The 18,053-nt window shown below is 41.6% G+C and overlaps 2 protein-coding genes across 12 annotated transcripts; one reads left to right on the forward strand and one right to left on the reverse strand.

The window, feature by feature from the left end:
• Positions 1 to 357: 357 nt before the first annotated feature.
• On the forward strand, positions 358 to 2,952 carry LOC121969325 (putative pentatricopeptide repeat-containing protein At5g40405). 3 transcript variants are annotated; one of them, XM_042519354.1, is made up of 3 exons: positions 358 to 2,457; positions 2,551 to 2,755; positions 2,839 to 2,952. In XM_042519354.1, exon 1 carries the CDS (start codon positions 396 to 398, stop codon positions 2,286 to 2,288), a length of 1,893 nt encoding a protein of 630 aa, XP_042375288.1. In that variant the 5' UTR covers positions 358 to 395; the 3' UTR covers positions 2,289 to 2,457; positions 2,551 to 2,755; positions 2,839 to 2,952. The 3 variants fall into 3 exon arrangements, with proteins under 3 accessions (XP_042375288.1, XP_042375286.1, XP_042375287.1); XM_042519352.1 differs by having other exon boundaries at positions 2,551 to 2,909; XM_042519353.1 differs by having other exon boundaries at positions 358 to 2,450; positions 2,551 to 2,909.
• Positions 2,921 to 7,933, reverse strand: LOC121969327. 9 transcript variants are annotated; one of them, XM_042519362.1, is made up of 12 exons: positions 7,674 to 7,932; positions 7,514 to 7,562; positions 7,284 to 7,433; positions 6,213 to 6,346; positions 6,070 to 6,139; positions 5,813 to 5,903; positions 5,644 to 5,713; positions 5,133 to 5,228; positions 4,309 to 4,408; positions 4,127 to 4,213; positions 3,823 to 3,923; positions 2,921 to 3,383 (listed from the first exon to the last, which is right to left on the reverse strand). In XM_042519362.1, exons 1-12 carry the CDS (start codon positions 7,884 to 7,886, stop codon positions 3,237 to 3,239), a joined length of 1,308 nt encoding a protein of 435 aa, XP_042375296.1. In that variant the 5' UTR covers positions 7,887 to 7,932; the 3' UTR covers positions 2,921 to 3,236. The 9 variants fall into 9 exon arrangements, 7 of the variants coding, with proteins under 7 accessions (XP_042375296.1, XP_042375294.1, XP_042375293.1 ...); XM_042519360.1 differs by having other exon boundaries at positions 3,774 to 3,923; positions 5,644 to 5,903; positions 7,674 to 7,933; XM_042519359.1 differs by having other exon boundaries at positions 5,644 to 5,903.
• Positions 7,934 to 18,053: the final 10,120 nt, after the last annotated feature.

Raw genomic sequence — 18,053 nt, forward strand, 5'->3', positions numbered from 1 at the left:
AGTGATTTTTTAACACGAATGTGTTTAAAAAATCTAATTCGTGTTAAAAAAATTATTGCTCTGAATATATTGTGTTAAATTGATTTTTTTGAGAACATAAATATAATCAGGAGAACTAGACGAACACATAAAATCTATTCTATATCATTTCGAATTCTCTGGCCAAAACTAGCTGATGTACCTAGAGAGTTCGAAATAACATAAAACTAGATCATGTGTATTCGTCTAATTATACTTATTATATCTATATTTTTAAATATTAATTTGATATAACAATGATTTTTTGAATCTAAATAGGTTTTCTTTTTAAAAAAAAATTACGATATTTAGTAAACTTGGGTAAAAAATTGCGGGTTCAAAGGCACTTCCTCCTCGCGCTGTTCTCCTGCGATGCGATGAAATTATCACTGAGAAACATCATCGCCAGGCACAACCCTATTGCGCTTCTCGACTCCTCCTCTACCTCCGCCTCCGCCTGCAATCCCACCACCACCCTCGGCCAGGTCCTCCAAATCCATGGCCAGCTTCTCGTCCATGGCCGCCTCCACGACCCCGACGTCTTCGATCAGTTCGTCGCCGCCGTCGCCTTAGCCGCCGGCATCGCTTCCCCGTTCCTCCTTCAGTACTCCCATCGGCTTCTAGATCACTCCCCGCACTCCGACAGCGTCTTCCTCCTCAACTCTCTGATCCGCGCGCACATCCGTGGCCCCGACCCCGGCCACGCCTTCCACTTCTACCGCCGCCTCCTCGGCTCCCTCTCCCCGGACCGCTTCACCTTCACCTTCCTCGTCAGCGCCTGCGTTAAGGCTGCTGCCTCCCCGTTCTCCGCGGCTTCCGTGCACGCCGCCTCCATTCGCCGCGGCTTCGCCTCCGACCCGCACGTACACAGCGCCCTCATCCGAATGTACGCCGAGTTCGGTGACCTTGAAGCCGCCCTGCGCGTCTACTCGGAAGTACGCGACGCTGACACCGTCGCTCGCACCGCCATGCTGGGGGCCCTCGCTGCCGCCGGTGAAATTGACCACGCCCGAGAACTGTTCGACGATATGCCAAGCCGAGATCCCATCGCGTGGAACGCCATGATCGCTGGGTATTCGCAGGTTGGCCGATCGAGAGAGGCGCTGCAACTGTTCTCATCTATGCAATTGGAAGGCATGAGAGTGAGCGAGGCGACATTGGTGTCGGTCCTCACTGCGTGCGGCCATCTGGGCGCCTTGGATCAGGGCAAGTGGGTGCACTCCTACTTGCAAAGAAACAGGCTCCGTATCACAGTGACTCTGGGTACGGCCCTCGTGGACATGTACTCCAAGTGCGGCGACATGGAGTGGGCTATGGAGGTCTTCTGGAGGATGCAGGAGAAGAACGTCTACACCTGGAGTAGTGCGATGAGCGGGCTGGCAATGAATGGTGCCGGCAAAGAATGCCTCAAGCTGTTCGACCAGATGAAGGAGCTGGGCTTGCCGCCCAATGGTGTGACTTTCATCTCTGTCCTTCGAGGATGTAGTGTGGCCGGGTTGGTCGAGGAGGGTCGGCAGCACTTCGACTCGATGCATGAAAAGTATGGAATAAATCCATGGCGCGAGCACTATGGTTGCATGGTGGACTTGTATGGGAGAGCTGGCCTGTTGGATGATGCTGTTGATTTCATCAACAATATGCCCATTGAACCACATGCTGGTGCTTGGGGAGCTCTGCTCAATGCCTGCAGGATACATAGGAACATTGAATTGGGCGAGTATGCTATGAAAAAGCTAGTGGAGGTGGAGTCGAGGAACGATTCGGCATATGTCCTCATGTCGAACATGTATGCTGAGTCCAGGAACTGGGAAGGAGTTAACGATGTGAGGGAGTCGATGAAAGGCAAAGGGGTAAGGAAAGAGCCAGGCTGCAGTGTGATGGAGGTTGGCGGTGAGGTCCATGAGTTCTTTGTAGGGGGCAAGTCGCATCCCAGATACAAGGAAATTGTGTTGATGCTGCAAGAGATATTAAGGAAGTTGAGATTGGCTGGGTATACAGCTAAGACAAACGAGGTGATGTTCAATATTGAAGAAGAGGAGAAAGAGGATGCTCTGCGCTGGCACAGTGAGAAATTGGCCATTGCATTTGGGCTGATTGCGCTGGATGAAGGCACCTGCATCAGGATTGTGAAAAACTTAAGAGTGTGCTGGGATTGCCATGATACAAGCAAGTTGATATCGAGGGTGTTCCAGAGGGAGATCATCCTGAGAGACAGGAACCGATTTCACCACTTCAAAGATGGCAACTGTTCCTGCAAGGACTTCTGGTGATGCAGGATTATCATATTGGAAATGTATGATCAGTCCAGCTTTATCAGAAGCGACTATATTTGACTGTCTTTGCATACTTGAAGCTGATAGTTGGTTGCCGCTTGTTCTTAGTCTCAAAATCTCGTCGAGGACATGGAGAACATGGGAGTTCATGGCGTTCTGGTACAATGTAAAGCATTTGGTTAACTTACCACCAGTGAAACTACTTCTGATTCTTATCTACAGCACAACAATGTTATGTTGCTAAACTGATTTCTTGCAGTTGTAGCGTCGAAGCGATGAATTTGCTGTTGCTGCCAATGATAGAAAGATGCTGCTGAAACTTTAATTTCAAAGGAAAATGAGGCTCCTTTGCCTGCGATGCTGTACTTTAAGAAGATGTTTTGCTGAGTCACAAACCTACCTGCCAATTGATCCAATCTAGGAGAATTGAATGATGGAATATATATCTTTCGTCAATTAAAATGGTTTGAAGTTATATCTCTGGTTCAATAATGTCTTTGTCAGTTTGATGCCACATTGCTGATGTGGCTATAAATTGTTAATGCAGGATAGAGATTCTCATCCTATTCCCTAATCTAGATGTATCATTCTAAGATCCCATGACATTCAGCAACAGGATAATTCTCTTCTTGGACTTCTGGTGAGCATTCTCTAAGTTAGTAGGTCTTAGACAACATATATCAACTACAACTGAAGTTGCAAAGCTGACATCTGCAAGTCATGCTGAACCTATGCATTGGTGCTCTATACAAAATTAATAATAAAGTGTCGAAACATCAGCGAGAAGTTCAAATTGAGGAACTCGTTTGTATCCATCCACTGTTTAGGTCTCACACTGCGATTGACAAGAGCATCAACATCTATAATCACTGATACATTGTCATCCTGACGTGCATTGCTATATCATACTAATTTGATGAACATCTCACATCAATTTTTTGAGGTTTATCTCTCCCTGTAGTCAATGTACCCCTTGACAGGACCTACTAAAGTCAAAGCTTCGTTAAGAGCCTCCAATAAATACTCAGGGTGATCCTCTATCCATGCATGGCCATCTTGTCTGGGCAATTTGCATAGAACTTTTCCCACAATCTGCAGGAAATTGTTAGTACATAACCTAAAAGCCTAACAGGTATAAGCGAGTTGCATGGAAGAAAGTTGAAGGTCCATAGGAACATAAAATTTAAATTTAAATTGATATCGATAAAAAGATTTGTGTAGATGACCCTAAATGTTAAAAACTCACACGGTTTAAGCTCCTAGCTAATCAGATTTCTCATAAATCCGTAGGAAAATGTCTCTCGTTGTTTCTAAAGATGTTAGAATACAAATACACATGCCAATTGCATATAAACATGAATATCCTGTCGGAAAGATGCTTAAAATAGAAGTATGTATTGGTCACAACAAGAAAGACTGAGAATAAGAAAGACAACTTCAGAAAATAAAACATATGCAGTATGGAAACAAAGATAGATTTACTTGTTGATATGGAAGTAGTGGCTGAGCTTCGAAATGGTGAACATAATACCTTTCGTGCATAACCACCATAAGCTATTCCACCAATATAGGCTTGTCTAGGATCAATTTGCTCATCTTCAATCCTCGCTTCTGAAGAATTGCCTATGACATCTGCATGTTAAAGTATCACTTATCATTGCAATAACTCAAATCGCTTTCTACAAACCTTTTGTCACAAAGCAAAATATCATGCTCAAGAAGACGTTATATAAGATGCTTTTAAGTTCCATGTTCCCGTGAAAATGAAACTATTACACAGCTGAGCCTCATTCACTGAACAAAGTGCCTCGCGAGTAACTAGGAAATCTCCTTACAATCAATATGGTTCGTCTGAAACAGCCCATATTTCTTTAAGCTCTCAATAGTGAAAGCATTAGTGCCACCAGCCAACTGATAAAACCCTACAAAGGGAAAAATTGAGTTATTGATGCTGTTTCGAAGAAGTTAATTCAGTCATTGCTTGCATTTTTCATAAAAAAATATCCTACATATCTACCATGAGGCTTGTTGCATGTAGCAGCCAACTGAATGGCAAAGGCAATTGCCTCTCTTGTTGCACCCTTGCCAATGTCTCCACTCATAGGGCGACCATCCAACTATAGTTAAGTAGGTAAGTTGGAATATGTATACATTAACCAGAATAAGATGCATCCAAAGGAAACTACAACAGAAGTCCATAAACAAACGATATAACTATTATTATAACAAGTCTAAAAGATCTAAAATGGGCATATTCCTGTTTGAATGTATTATCAGCAACTAGATTCATATGTAAATCTGTAAGGGCCCATTTGTAATTTTCATATTTGAAATAATATCTATATATCAGAAGAGGAACCTACTTAAGGTTCCATGAGGAAATAATTCCCCCTTAATTAACATGGTATTAGAGTTTAGTGGCTCTTCACTATCTTCCACATTATCCAACACTGTTGTCCCCATGTTATCTCAGGCTCCCGTAACATAGTCTTCTTTGTGTGTGTGTCTCCGCATGTCATCTGCTGTTCAACTGCTGATTTCTGGGTTGCTAACCCGAAATCATCATCATACAGTTCTTGTTATCATTGCCAAAGTGTTGTCATTGCTACAATAGCGCCTTCTGCATGCATCGTTTTTCATACTTCTAACTCAGGATCAAAGTTGGTGAAAAAAAATGTATCTAATCTTGCTTGGAGATAATTATCAGAGTCACTTTTAAACATGATCAATCTTACCCGTTGATATGCTGTCTATGAAATGTGTATTTACTGCAAATGAGGGTCTGGAAACACCAGATACTAAATAATTTGAGTGACGTTTTAGTTTACATTGTAGACTGACCTGCCACAAATTGTAGCATTTGAGATGAGGCTGCATTGTCTCGTATATCATATTCATCACCTGTAAAGTTGATTCACCCACATTGGGCAAACTAACCTGAAATATTTTGTACATTGTCATCGATCAAATTAGCCAATTAAAAAGGTTAGTGGCTTGCATCATAATTAGAAAAATTACATTATCAACTTTGGGTTTCAGTCCAACTGGTTATCAAATGCAAAGAGGAATTTGCTTTCCTTACCAAATCACTCATTTTCTACTAGTTAACAAGTCAACAACTACAAACATATTATATCCCTGGGCTTTATAGTCACTCTACTTGTAATGAATTTATTCATTAATATAATTAATCTCGATTAATCGTATCAACATTTGCTAAAAGAAATCCTTTGGCATGAAGGTCTTCCAGCCTAGCAGATTACTGATTATACTATAACAAACCATGGATAATTGATAGGAAGATTAAAAAGAAATGGCACCAGCAAATAAACCATCTGACAACTTGACTTACTGCCACTAGCTTTGCATTTTCAACCGAATCCACTAGGCTATCCCAAAGCAGGTTGAACAAATCAGTGCGCCTATCAAGTTTTGCAACATAAAAAACACTCCAAATCACCGAGATTAGAACAAGAAGTTCAAAGAGACCCCTAAAGCGAAAAATCAATAAGAACAAAAACCTTCCACTAGTATGTATCTCTATAGCATCAACATCACTCCTTTGCAAAAGCTTACTAGTAGTAGTAGGATCTCGGGCATAAGTAGTAGCACCTAAAATCAACCAAACACATTATACATTTTATTCTTCTGACTGAGTACAATAAGAATTAGAAGAAGAGGAAAACACATCATACAGCATTAAAGGAAAAAACTCATGAATGTATAATAAAACCGAAAGGAGATTTGAAGTAATAAAAGAGAAAGAGGTAATACTCACTTATTCTATCATATGGGCAGCTGGAAAAGCAGCGTCCACATCCATAACATCGTTCGGTGATAACTCCACCCTGGATAACAAACTAATAAACTGAAACCTAAGAATACAAATATGAACCTAAGTGAGGGTGGGAGAATAAGCACCTGCAGTTTATCCAGTCTATTGTTCTCTACTGAACCACCTCCCTCAACCACCCTCTGTATCACTATTGCAGAAGCAGGGCAAACTTTTTCACATGGTCTAGGGCAATCAGAAGGGCAGTCCTCAGGATCAAATTCTGGGAATAGAGAATGGAGTAACACAGCATATTAAGATAGATAAATAGAGCTAGAGAGGAATGCTAAATAGAAATATAAGAGAAGTATGAGAAATGGTGATCATAAATATCACCTGTGGAGACATTGTATATCATAATTATCACCTATGCAACAACATATTCTAGGATTTTTACCTTCCATTTTCCTTAAAAAAAACGAAGGTAAATCACAAGAGACAAAAAATGAAAAAAAAAAAAAAAGGAAGAGAGAAACCATAATTCACTGACATAAATGTGGTCATCAGAAATACCTTCCCTTATCTTGACTCATTAATGTGAACTAACAGTGTATCATAAAACCATTATACTTCCCATGAACATACTGAAGAAACAATGAACAACAAACATCCAATACTAGGCTTAAGAAGAATAAACAAATACAGAAGATAGAATTAAAAACCTCAATAATTTAGGGATGAAGAAAACAAATTTGCATTTTTTGTTACCTACCTCAACACATGTAGCTAAAGAGTTATTAATGAACACAACAATGCAAAATAATTATTAAAAAATAACACAATTTAAACATGAACATAACCACACAGGAGACAAATGAATGAAAAATTACTCAATAGAAAAGAGACTGATGATCTAGAGAAGATGACGAGTGGTGCGGCAATTGAGAGCTTTGGTAATGCAATATTGATAATGTGTGCTTAAAAAGCATGTGATGTCTTTCTTAGCTTTCCTCAAACTGAAGATAACACAGATCTTAAGTTTGCAAAGATGGAAACAAAATGAAGGAATGTAGAGATTAAAATAGAAACGAGGATAAAAAATATCAGGAGAGAAAGAGATCATAAAGATAGGGGAAGGAGATCTCAGTACATGGAACATCTTCCTAAACACGCATGAATAACGTAATCGACCATTTATCAACTGCGCGCATTAAAAGTACCAGCTTTGCGGAAATGAACGTCTTCCTTATCATCGTTAACACTAATCATCACCCAGGGCCTCTTGACCATTGCTATCGACATTGCGGCATCAATGCCCTCATTAACAGCACCAACAACGGCCGCATCTGCTGCACAATCAATGCAATCGACTGCACATGTCCCGGTTATAAGTCGAGGCACCAATTTCTTGAAGGTTATTAATGACATCTCAAAGAAACTTCTTTAATACCTCCAGCAAGTGTATACACAAGAGACAAATTCCTGACATCCGCGGCATCCTGTCGAAGAAAGAAAGACGCGAAGGAAATCATCGGAAAGAAAGACGCGAAGGAAATCATCGGAAGAAACGCGAGATTTTCGTTCCACGAGGTAAGGAAGAAAGAACAAACCTCAAAACTTGCGCCGCAAATGAGCTTAACCCAATTCCCCTGGCGAAGAGACTGAATGGGAGAGGGGATCGGCGAGTTAGGAAGGCTCTTCACAGTGGAGAGGACGAGGGCTTTGATGTCATTGAGATGACCCCGTAGATCGGAGCGAACGAGCGAGGGGACGAGGGAAGAGGAAGCGGGACAGTAACTGGCGAAGGCTACCGGAGAAGGCATCGATCAATGGACGACGGTCTTGCGGATAATGGTCGAAGTCAATAATTTTTGTTTTAGCAACTTATAATATTTTATTAGATTATCTATAAATCGAATTCTATTTATTTATTTTTCATAATTTTAATATAAATATATTTAAATTAAAATTCAAATAATTTAATTTCACTCGAATTAAATTCAAATTTTATTCCGAACCACACGTATCAATTGATCTTGTCCGAAAATCAAAGGGGCGGAAAGCTGAGGATGTGGTACTCACGCTGACCTCCTATGGACTTCGTGTAGACATGCAACATAGACTACGTCAGTGCCGAGCTAGGGAAGGGGTCCTAAGTGTTGGTCCTCCGATGCTCAAGTTAGTCACCGACGATGAGGAATGAAGCGAAGCAACAAGAACTGTAGCATAAACAGTGAATATCGCATACCTCCGTTGTTGCTTGGACCTCCCCTTTTATTTAGAACTCCGACAGCGCGCGTGCACGCTCTCCAAAGTGGGTACGCATCTCAAATTTTTCCTGAAAAGACTTGTCAGTAAAGTGTCACTGATACAGTACCTTAACGGGTCGAGCATATTGTTGAACCCCGTGGTGGTTTTGATGTGATCAACCAAGTTAGGTTAGGTCCTGCTTGTTATTTGATCCCTGTGTCTAAGTGTGCAGAAACTTAGGAGCGCAGGAAGTCGAGCGGAAGACGCAGTTAGCGAGAAGGACGACATGGGAAGGGAGCCGACGGGCTCGGTGCATCCGAATGACGAGAAAGCTACGGAAGAGTACTCCGGTGGATGAGAAGAACGTGCGTGGCGTTCGAGGGACGAGAAGCCGGGATGGAAGCCTGCTCGAGGAAAAGACCGGAAAATAGATTCGGGTGAGCCCTATTTCGGATAGCGGAGATCACCCAAGCAAACGGAGCCGGAGCGGAAAAGACTCGGACCGAGGCGAGCTGAAACGGAGCAGAAGGCCCGGACCAAAAGTCAAACTTGAGTTGACTTTCATGTTCGGGTGCCTGGAACAGCCCGGGGCACCCGGAGTTGGATTTTGACCAGATCGAGTCAAAACTCGATCTGAACGTTGGGGGATAAAATTTTATATCCTCAGGGCGCCCCGACCAAGGCTACATATAAATAAAGTCTTGGTCCAGATCTTTTAATCAATTCATGCAATCAACTCTGTATTCATTTCTAGCAATAGTTCTGAGCTTTTAGTGTGTAAAAAGCTTCTCCGCCTTCAGAGAAGGAGATCGTTAGTACACTTTTCATCGCCTTGGATTAACAACCATCTTGGTTGTAACCAAATAAACTTCTGGTCTTCTCTGATTCTTTTTGTTTTATTACTTTATTGTTATTGCTATTTATTCTGAGTTGAAAGTCTTGAGGAGGGTATCTTTAATTTTACAGGCAATTCACTCCCTCTTGTCGGCCCCCGCTGCTCCAACAAGTGGTATCAGAGCACGACAGTCTCAGAAGGATTAACCACCGACTGAAACACAAAGATCAGGACGATGGCCGGCGCGAACATTCATCCCCCGAAGTTTGACAGAGACTTCGCTACTTCGAAGCGAAAAATGGAAGTATTTTTTAAGACCGAATTTGATATTCTTTTAATAATCAAATATGGATATGCAGCGCCAAAAGACAAAGAAAAATACAACTGGACGAAAAAGGAGCAGGCCGATTTTGTGGCGAACGAAAAAGCGGAATTTCACCTACTCAACGTTCTGCCGCCCTAGGAGGTAAGTTGAATCGGAAGCTACGACTCCGCCAAAAACCTCTGGGATAAATTCCTGGAACTCCACGAAAGCATCTCAGAAGCAAAGCTAGCAAGGCGCGACATCCTTCGGACCTAGTTAACGAACCTCCGGATGAACAACAACGAGAAGGTAACGCAACTCCAGGCAAGAATTAAGGAGTTTATAACTCAACTGACCAACCTCGGAGAACCGGTAACAAACCGAGACTCTATCCGGTATGCGCTCAACGCCTTCCCAAGAACTCCAGAGTGGGCGTCCTTGATAGATGCTTACTACATCTCTAAGGACCTTGAGGTAAGTAGTTTAGAAAATTTATTCTCTACATTTGAACTTCACGAGTCTCGAATCGCAGAGACTAAACAAACGGAGAAGACGAACCTCAATATTGCCCTACAAGCCGAAAAGGACGATCCCGATTCTGCAGCATCGATCGACGAAACTGAAGCGGCTCTTCTGGTAAGAAAATTAAATAAATTTATTAAAACTAATAAATTTAGATCGCAGTCGAAAAAACATCAACGCTATAAAAAGATAGTTCGATGCTATAATTGCAACGAGGGAGGGCACATCAAGGATGACTGCCCCAAATTAAAGAAAAAGGACAAGTCTCAGAGACCGATATCCACTAAACACAAAAGTTTAAAGGTCACTTGGGATGATTCTTCATCATCCGAATCAGAAGTCGAAGCTTTCTCTGGAGTAGCACTGATGGCCAACCATCTCTTTGAAGATGACTCTGACTCAGAGATGAGCATAGATGAAGGGGGAGGATCCTCAGAAGAAAAAGAAAGTTGCGACGAAGGGAGAGCATCACCAAGAGAGGTAAGGTACGTGATCTCACCCCTACTCGGTCCTTTCAATTTATCAAAGTGCTTATGAAAGATCTAGTAAAATTAGAAAAACAAAATGCTGAATTGAAATTGAATTTAACAAAAGTATACCCACTAGAAATGTATGATAATTTAAAATTAGAAAATGAAAGATTAAAAATTGAAATTGAGAAGTTGAAAAATAATCATGCATGCTTAAATAAATTTCCAAAATCAAAACTAAGAACTTTTGAAAAATTAAATTGGTATATTAGAAAACATCAGGGACAACTTAGGAAAGTTCCAAGAAACTATATACCCCATAAGTTTATGATTAATCCAGTAAGAAGGAACCTTTACTAGGTTCCAAAACCATTCCTAGATTAAATTTAAAAAGTTAAAGGCTTTCAGTGAGAAAATTAAACAGTGAATTTCTTTATGAGGCTTTGACTAAAAAGTGGTTGTTGCTCTAATAACTAAGAAGGCCTAGTGCTTCGCCACTGTCTAGAAGCCAAATATAGAAATGAAATGTTTAATTAACTTTCTTAAAAAGTATTAAAATTAGAATTAAACAATGTTTGTAAAAGTTCTTCAAACATTTCCTTTCCTTCAAAAATATTTTTTCAGAAAATATCCTTGTTTAAGTTAATTTTTTTTAAAAAATCTATATTTAGAGAAATTCTATTGCGAAAATTCTTTTAAAATCATTTTTTAACTTAATTTTTTTTTGAAAAATCTTTAAAACTATTTTTACCTAACTTAAAAAGTCCTCTAAAACTTAGAATTTTCTCTCTCTTTTAAAATCTTGGATTAACTTAGAATTTTACGAAATTTTAAGGAAATTCCTAGAAATCTTTTTGAAACTAACTGATTTTTGTACTCAGATTTTTTTTTATTTTCTCAAACATATCTATATTTTCAAAATCATCTCTGAAAAATTTTATTTACCCTTCTTTTATACTTTTTTACCCAATTCTTTTTGCTTTGATCAAAGGGGGAAAAGTAGGTATACAAGTTAAGGGGGAGTTAGGAAAATTGATAAATTAAAAATTTTTTTGGTATTGTAATTTTTATACTTAAACTGTTAGTTAGTAATTTCTTTCAAATTAGCATGTGTGACCGATCAGGAGGTTGCCTGATCGGTCTAGGGGATGCTGGATCGGTCACTGGACCGATCCAGGGAGCTCCTGATCGGTCTGGTGACCGATCAGAGCGTGCCAAATGCTGATTTTTTGACTGTTGACTGAAATTTCAGCTATGGAAGTTGGTGGTTTAGATTTCTAAAGGTTTGAAACTCTCCAAGACATTGTTGGTGCAATGGTCAAGGGGGAGTTGACCTTTAGGGGGAGTTTTTATTCCTAAAGACTTGAGTGATATGGGATTATCACTAAGTTAATTGTTGACCTTAGTATCAAGGGGGAAATTAAGAGTTTCAATGAAAGGTATGGGACTCTCATTAGGAAGAAACTCTTGACCTTGATTCACTCTTTTTGATGTGTGTCAAAAAGGGGGAGAATGGGAGAATGTCCAAAGAATGTTCAAGGAAGAACATTGGAAAACCTAAGTTAGGTTATCGGTTTAACCTAACTTGATTATGGTTTTGTCAAACATCAAAAAGGGGGAGATTGTTGGTGCAACCTTAGGTCAAGGTTTACTCGAGTTGACCTGACTCGAGTTGACCTGACTCGAGTTGACCTGACTCGAGTTGTATTTTGATGTTTGACGAGAATAGAAAAGTTCTATTATGATGTTTGACGAGAATAGAAGAGTTGTATCAAGAATATTGGAAAACTTGGGAGGTTGTGGGTGCAACCCTTGGTCAAGGTTGACCTGGTTGACCCGACTTGAGTTGATCTATTTCGAGAAGTCCAAGCAGGGAGCTTGGCATGGGAAAAGTCCAAGCAGGGACTTGGCACGGAGAAGTACAAGTATGGAAGCTTGGCATGTGGAAGTCGGAGAGGGCTTGGTAGCTCGTTCTCCGGACTGTGGTCAGAGAGGGCTCGGTAGCTCATTCTCTGGACCTGATGGAGTCGGAGAGGGCTCGGTAGCTCGTTCTCCGGACTATGGTCAGAGAGGGCTCGGTAGCTCTTTCTCTGGACCTGATGTGGAAGTCGGAGAGGGCTCGGTAGCTCGTTCTCCGGACTAGGTCAGAGAGGGCTTGGTAGCTCGTTCTCTGGACCGGACGAAGTCGGAGAGGGCTCGGTAGCTCGTTCTCCAGACTAGGTCAGAGAGAGCTCGGTAGCTCGTTCTCTAGACCAGGAAGGCAGATGGAAAATCCTGGTGAGTGAAGCCAGGTAAAAGTCCTAGTGAGTGAAGCTAGGCAGTTTGGAAGTCCTGGTGAGTGAAGCCAGGCAGATTGGAAACCCTAGTGAGTAAAGCTAGGTGAAAGTCTTGGTGAGTGAAGCTGGGCAAGAAAAATCCAGATGGATCAAGGATGATCGGACATCTGGTGTTGAGAAGGTCAAGGGAGTGACCGGATACTTGGCACGAAGAGAAAAGTCCAAGTGGGTCAAAGGGATTGACCGGACACTTGATGGGGAGTCTTAGCAGGTCAAGGGAGTGACCAGATGCTAAGCATGATGTACCAATAGGTCAAGGTTGACCGGATGTTGGTGTGGGAGACTTGGGACTTGGTATTGGGAAAAACCAAGCTTTGGATCGATCTGGGGACCGATCCAGTGATACGGCTGATCGGTCTGGTGACCGATCAGTAACCAAACAGAATGCTTCTGTGGATTATCTGATCGGTCTGAAGACCGATCAGGAAGCAAACAGAAGAGAAGAAGGAGAAAGGCTGATCGGTCCAGGGACCGATCAGACTCCTCCTGGACCGATCAGGACATAGCCTGATCGGTTCCCAAGACCGATCAGGGACAGTGTGGACCGATCAGGTTGGAGCCTGATCGGTCCAGACCTAGCCGTTGTGAGTGACAACGGCTAGATCTCAGTCTTCTGTGTCTTCTTCTGCCTTCACAGGTTTGCAGGTTCAGCTATATAAAGAGTCGAGCGACTCTACAGGACCTTCTTCTTGCTTCTGCAAGTTCTTCCAGGTTCCTTCTGCGAGCTTTGCTGAGCTCGTACTTCTTGAAGCTTCGCGTGAGCTTCCCTGCTGCTGGCATCCGTGAAGCTGATGCTACATCAACGGACTCCAGACGAGAAGGCAAGCTTGTTTGTTTTACATTCATATTGTCTTGTGCTTCTTCGTATTTTGTGTACTTCTATCTTGCTGTTGCAAGAGTTATTGTGGCGAGGTTTCTCCACCCAGAATGAGTGTTTATTAGCCGATTTTCCGGGGTCTCATCCACCGACGGATTGAGAGGATTCGTCCACCTTACGGACACGCCGAGGAGTAGGAGTTTCATCTCCGAACCTCGTTACATCGCTGTGCTTGAGGTTTGATTTCTCTATTTACGTTTCTGTTGTTATTTTTCCGCTGCGCTAACTTGATTTGTAGAAAGAAACGTGAATTTGGGGTCGGCTATTCACACCCCCCTCTCTAGCCGCTATCCGAAGGTCCTAACAATTATAAGTTACAAACTACATTGCCATAACTAGCAGTCTATTATTAATTATTGTGAAATAATTATTTGTTGGATATTGGGGCCTTAAATGGACCAAAATGATTTTGAGGAAGGAAGCCATCAATTGTTGAAAGTCGTAATTGACTTCAAAATTGAAATCTATGATTCGCGTAGATAGATTTAGACTATTAATTTGCTCAAAACCGATTAAGGGTGAATGAGAAATTAATGTTTAAAGTCGGCCCAAAATAACATTTATTATTCATTAATAAAGTGCATGGGAGAATAGTCCCACATCGAAAATTCTCGATGTGTATTCTCTACTTATTAATGAAGATGTGTTAATGGAGTTAACACAAAAATAAAAGGACAGGTGCTCCCTTAGCCCAAGGCGAGCAGGTGCTCGCACCTGTGAGCCCGCCACCCGCCACGTGCGCACGTGCGCAATGGGCGCTTTGTAGGCGCACTTTGCACTTGTAGACTTGATATGAAGCATCGAATCAATGAATCCAGATCTGATGGCCGATGACAATAGGCGGGATCTGAGGGTCACAACTCCTCAGATCTGATGGATGAGATTGAAGTGGGCTTGGTGAAGGGTTACAACCCTTCAAAATGGATGATCTAGATCGATCCAGCCCAAGGAACACATCCACTCACCCAAAGGACACTCAACCTCTTCTTTCAGTATAAATAGAACCTTCCAGATGATGGAATAGAAACTCAATCCTCTCTTCTCTTCCTCAAGCATTCATCTCATCTTGTGCATTCAAGAGTCCAAGAAGTCTACTAGAAGGTTCGCTGGTCTCGGAAGTCGGAGTGCTACGATTTCGAGACGTTCGTCGTCGTTGTATCTTGGGAATGAATTGCAACAATCCGTTAAGCTCCGTAGCGGAGCAATATCGTTTACGGAGATAGTGTCGAACACTAGCCTCAACGATCAGTTTGCATACTCCAGAAGCTACCCGGACTTAACAGTCGTAAACGATATTTCGTGCAAACTGATATGGCTACCAACGACATTCCGATGGCCGTTCCAACCGTCGTTCCGACCGCCATTCCGACAACCATTCCGCACGGAGAAAAGTCGGAGAAATTCACCGGAACCGACTTCAAAAGATGGCAGCAGAAGATGCTGTTTTATCTAACAACGCTAAACCTTGTACGGTTTTTGCACGAAGACACGCCAGCCGCTACGGAAGGTAGTAAGGCTGCTAGCGATGCGTGGTCTCACGGAGATTTTCTGTGCCGTAATTATATACTCAACGCCTTGGACAACACGTTATATAACTTATATTGTTCTCTGGAGACGACGAAATCTTTGTGGGAATCCCTTGAGAAGAAATACAAGACCGAAAATGCTAGATTGAAGAAATTCATCGTCGGTCGGTTTCTGGATTTCAAGATGGTGGACTCAAAAAGCGTTTCATCTCAAGTCCAAGATATGCAATTAATACTGCACGATCTGGACGCCGAAGGCATGAAGCTGAATGAGACATTCGCAGTTGCTGCGGTAATTGAGAAGCTCCCTCCGTCATGGAAGGATTTCAAGAATTACCTAAAGCACAAGCAAAAGGAGATAGGGCTGCAAGACCTGATCCTGAGGCTACGAATAGAGGAGGATAATCGAAAGTTATCCGACTCCAGAGGAACCAAGCGGACTATAGACGAAATGTCCAACCTGGTCGAGCCGAACGCTAAAAAGCCGAAGCAGTTCAAAAAGAAGGCTCAAGCAAAGAAGTTCAAAGGCTCCTGCTACAACTGTGGAAAAGCAGGACACCTGTCCAAGGACTGCAGACGCCCAAAGAAGCCAACCAAGGGGCCAAAGGATGCTGCGAATCATGTCGCAACCTCTCTTGAGGACTTGGATCTCACTGCGGTTGTATTTGAAGCCAACTTGGTGGATACCAACCCGAAGCAGTGGTTCATTGATACTGGAGCAACTCGTTATATCTGTTCCTATTAGGCGATGTTCTCCAAGTATACTCCGATAAATGGCAGGAAGCTCTATATGGGTAATTCCACGACGTCGCCAATTGTTGGACTTGGAAAGGTTGTTCTGAAGATGACGTTCGGAAAGGAGCTAACACTCATTGATGTACTCCATGTTCCCGACATCAGTAAGAACCTAGTTTCTGGAGCGGCATTGGTCAAGGCCGGATTTAGGCTAGTGTTCCAGTTAGACAACTTTGTACTTACGAAGAATGGTGTCTTCCTAAGAAAGGGGTACCTAGAAAAGGGTCTATTCAAAATGGTTGTAATGCCTGTACTCCGAAATTTTGATGGTAATAAAATAAATGCTTCCAGCTATGTTGTTGAGTGTTTTAATTTATGGCATGATCGACTCGGACATGTGCATAATAATACTCTCAAACGTCTCGTCAAATTAAATTTATTACCAAACGTCAATGTTGACGGAACACACAAATGTGAAGTGTGCGTGGAAGCGAAAATGACGAAACTACCTTTTCATTCGGTGGAAAGGACAACAACTTCTCTAGAGTTAATACATAATGATCTATGTGACTTGAAATTTGTGCAAACTAGAGGAGGTAAAAAATATTTTATTACTTTTATCGATGACTGCACAAAGTTCTGTTATGTCTTTCTTTTAAGAAGTAAAGACGAAGCCCTAGAGGCGTTCAGAACCTATAAAACAGAAGTTGAAAATCAACTTGACAAACGAATTAAAATAATTCGAAGCGATAGAGGTGGAGAATATGGTACACCGTTTGATGAATTTTGTACAGAATCTGGCATTATCTATCAAACAACGGCGCCTTACTCACCTCAATTAAACGGTGTTGCCGAACGTAAAAATCAGACACTAAAAGAAATGATGAATGCCTTGTTGATAAATTCAGGCTTACCTCAAAACTTGTGGGGGGAAGCAATATTATCGGCAAATCACATTCTCAACAGAATCCCTCATAAGAAAAATGATAAAACTCTATATGAACTATGGAAAGGCCGCGAGCCATCGTACAAATACCTGAAAGTGTGGGGGTGCTTGGCAAAGGTCGAAGTACCTAAACCAAAGCAAGTAAAGATCGGACCTAAAACGTTCGATGCGGTATTTGTCGGATATGCCCATAATAGTAGTGCATATCGTTTCCTAGTTCACAAATCAAACATTCCTGATATACATGTGGGAACAACCATAGAATCTCGGAATGCGATATTCTTTGAAAACGTATTCCCAAATAAAAAGGGAAACGTTGAAAGTGATAACAACGGAAGTTCAAACAAAAATGACGTTACCGAACTTAGCTGTTATAAAAGGACTATTGACGATCAAAGTGAAGAGCCACGTCGTAGCAAACGGACTAGAGTTGAGAAATCGTTCGGGCCAGATTTCATGGCTTTCATGTCAGAAATGGAACCAAGAACATTAAGTAAAGCTCTCTCTAGACCCGATGCTCCAATGTGGAAAGAAGCTGTCAATAGTGAAATTGAGTCTATCATGAATAATCATACTTGGGAATTAGTAGACCTTCCTTCTGGTAATAAACCATTAGGTTGAAAGTGGATACTAAAACGTAAGTATAAAGCTGATGGATCAATTGACAAGTATAAGGCCAGACTTGTAGCCAAGGGGTACAAGCAAGAGGAAGACCTTAATTACTTCGATACATACTCACCGGTGACAAGGATTACGTCCATACGAGTGCTAATAGCCATTGCAGCACTGTATGACCTTGAAATACATCAAATGGATGTTAAGACTGCGTTCTTAAATGGTGAATTGGAAGAAGAAATTTATATGGAGCAACCCGAAGGGTTCATGGCTCCTGAAAATGAGAAAAAGGTGTGTCGACTTGTTAAGTTGTTGTACGGACTTAAGCAAGCGCCTAAACAATGACATGAAAAATTTGACAAAGTAATGCTGTCAAACGAATTCAGAATAAATGAATGTGACAAATGCATTTATATCAAAAACACACCTGAAGGCTATGTAATTGTCTGTCTATACGTAGACGACATGCTAATAATGAGCAGTAATCATAATGTAATCATGACTACAAATAAAATGTTGACCAGAAATTTTGATATGAAAGATATGGGTCAAGCAGATGTTATATTGGGAATTA

Source organism: Zingiber officinale, chromosome 4A (assembly GCF_018446385.1).
Source record: "Zingiber officinale cultivar Zhangliang chromosome 4A, Zo_v1.1, whole genome shotgun sequence".
NCBI classification, from domain to species: domain Eukaryota; kingdom Viridiplantae; phylum Streptophyta; class Magnoliopsida; order Zingiberales; family Zingiberaceae; genus Zingiber; species Zingiber officinale.

Bases quoted from the DNA above. Each gene is read 5' to 3' on its own strand.
- LOC121969325 (XM_042519354.1), top strand. From the start codon at position 396: ATGAAATTATCACTGAGAAACATCATCGCCAGGCACAACCCTATTGCG.
- LOC121969327 (XM_042519355.1), bottom strand. From the start codon at position 7,886: ATGCCTTCTCCGGTAGCCTTCGCCAGTTACTGTCCCGCTTCCTCTTCC. The intron at 6,140-6,212 runs GTGCTTATTCTC...TTTGTTATCCAG, and splicing joins ATAGACTGGATAAACTGCAG to GGTGGAGTTATCACCGAACG. The intron at 3,924-4,126 runs GTAAGGAGATTT...TTTAACATGCAG, and splicing joins TCAGACGAACCATATTGATT to ATGTCATAGGCAATTCTTCA.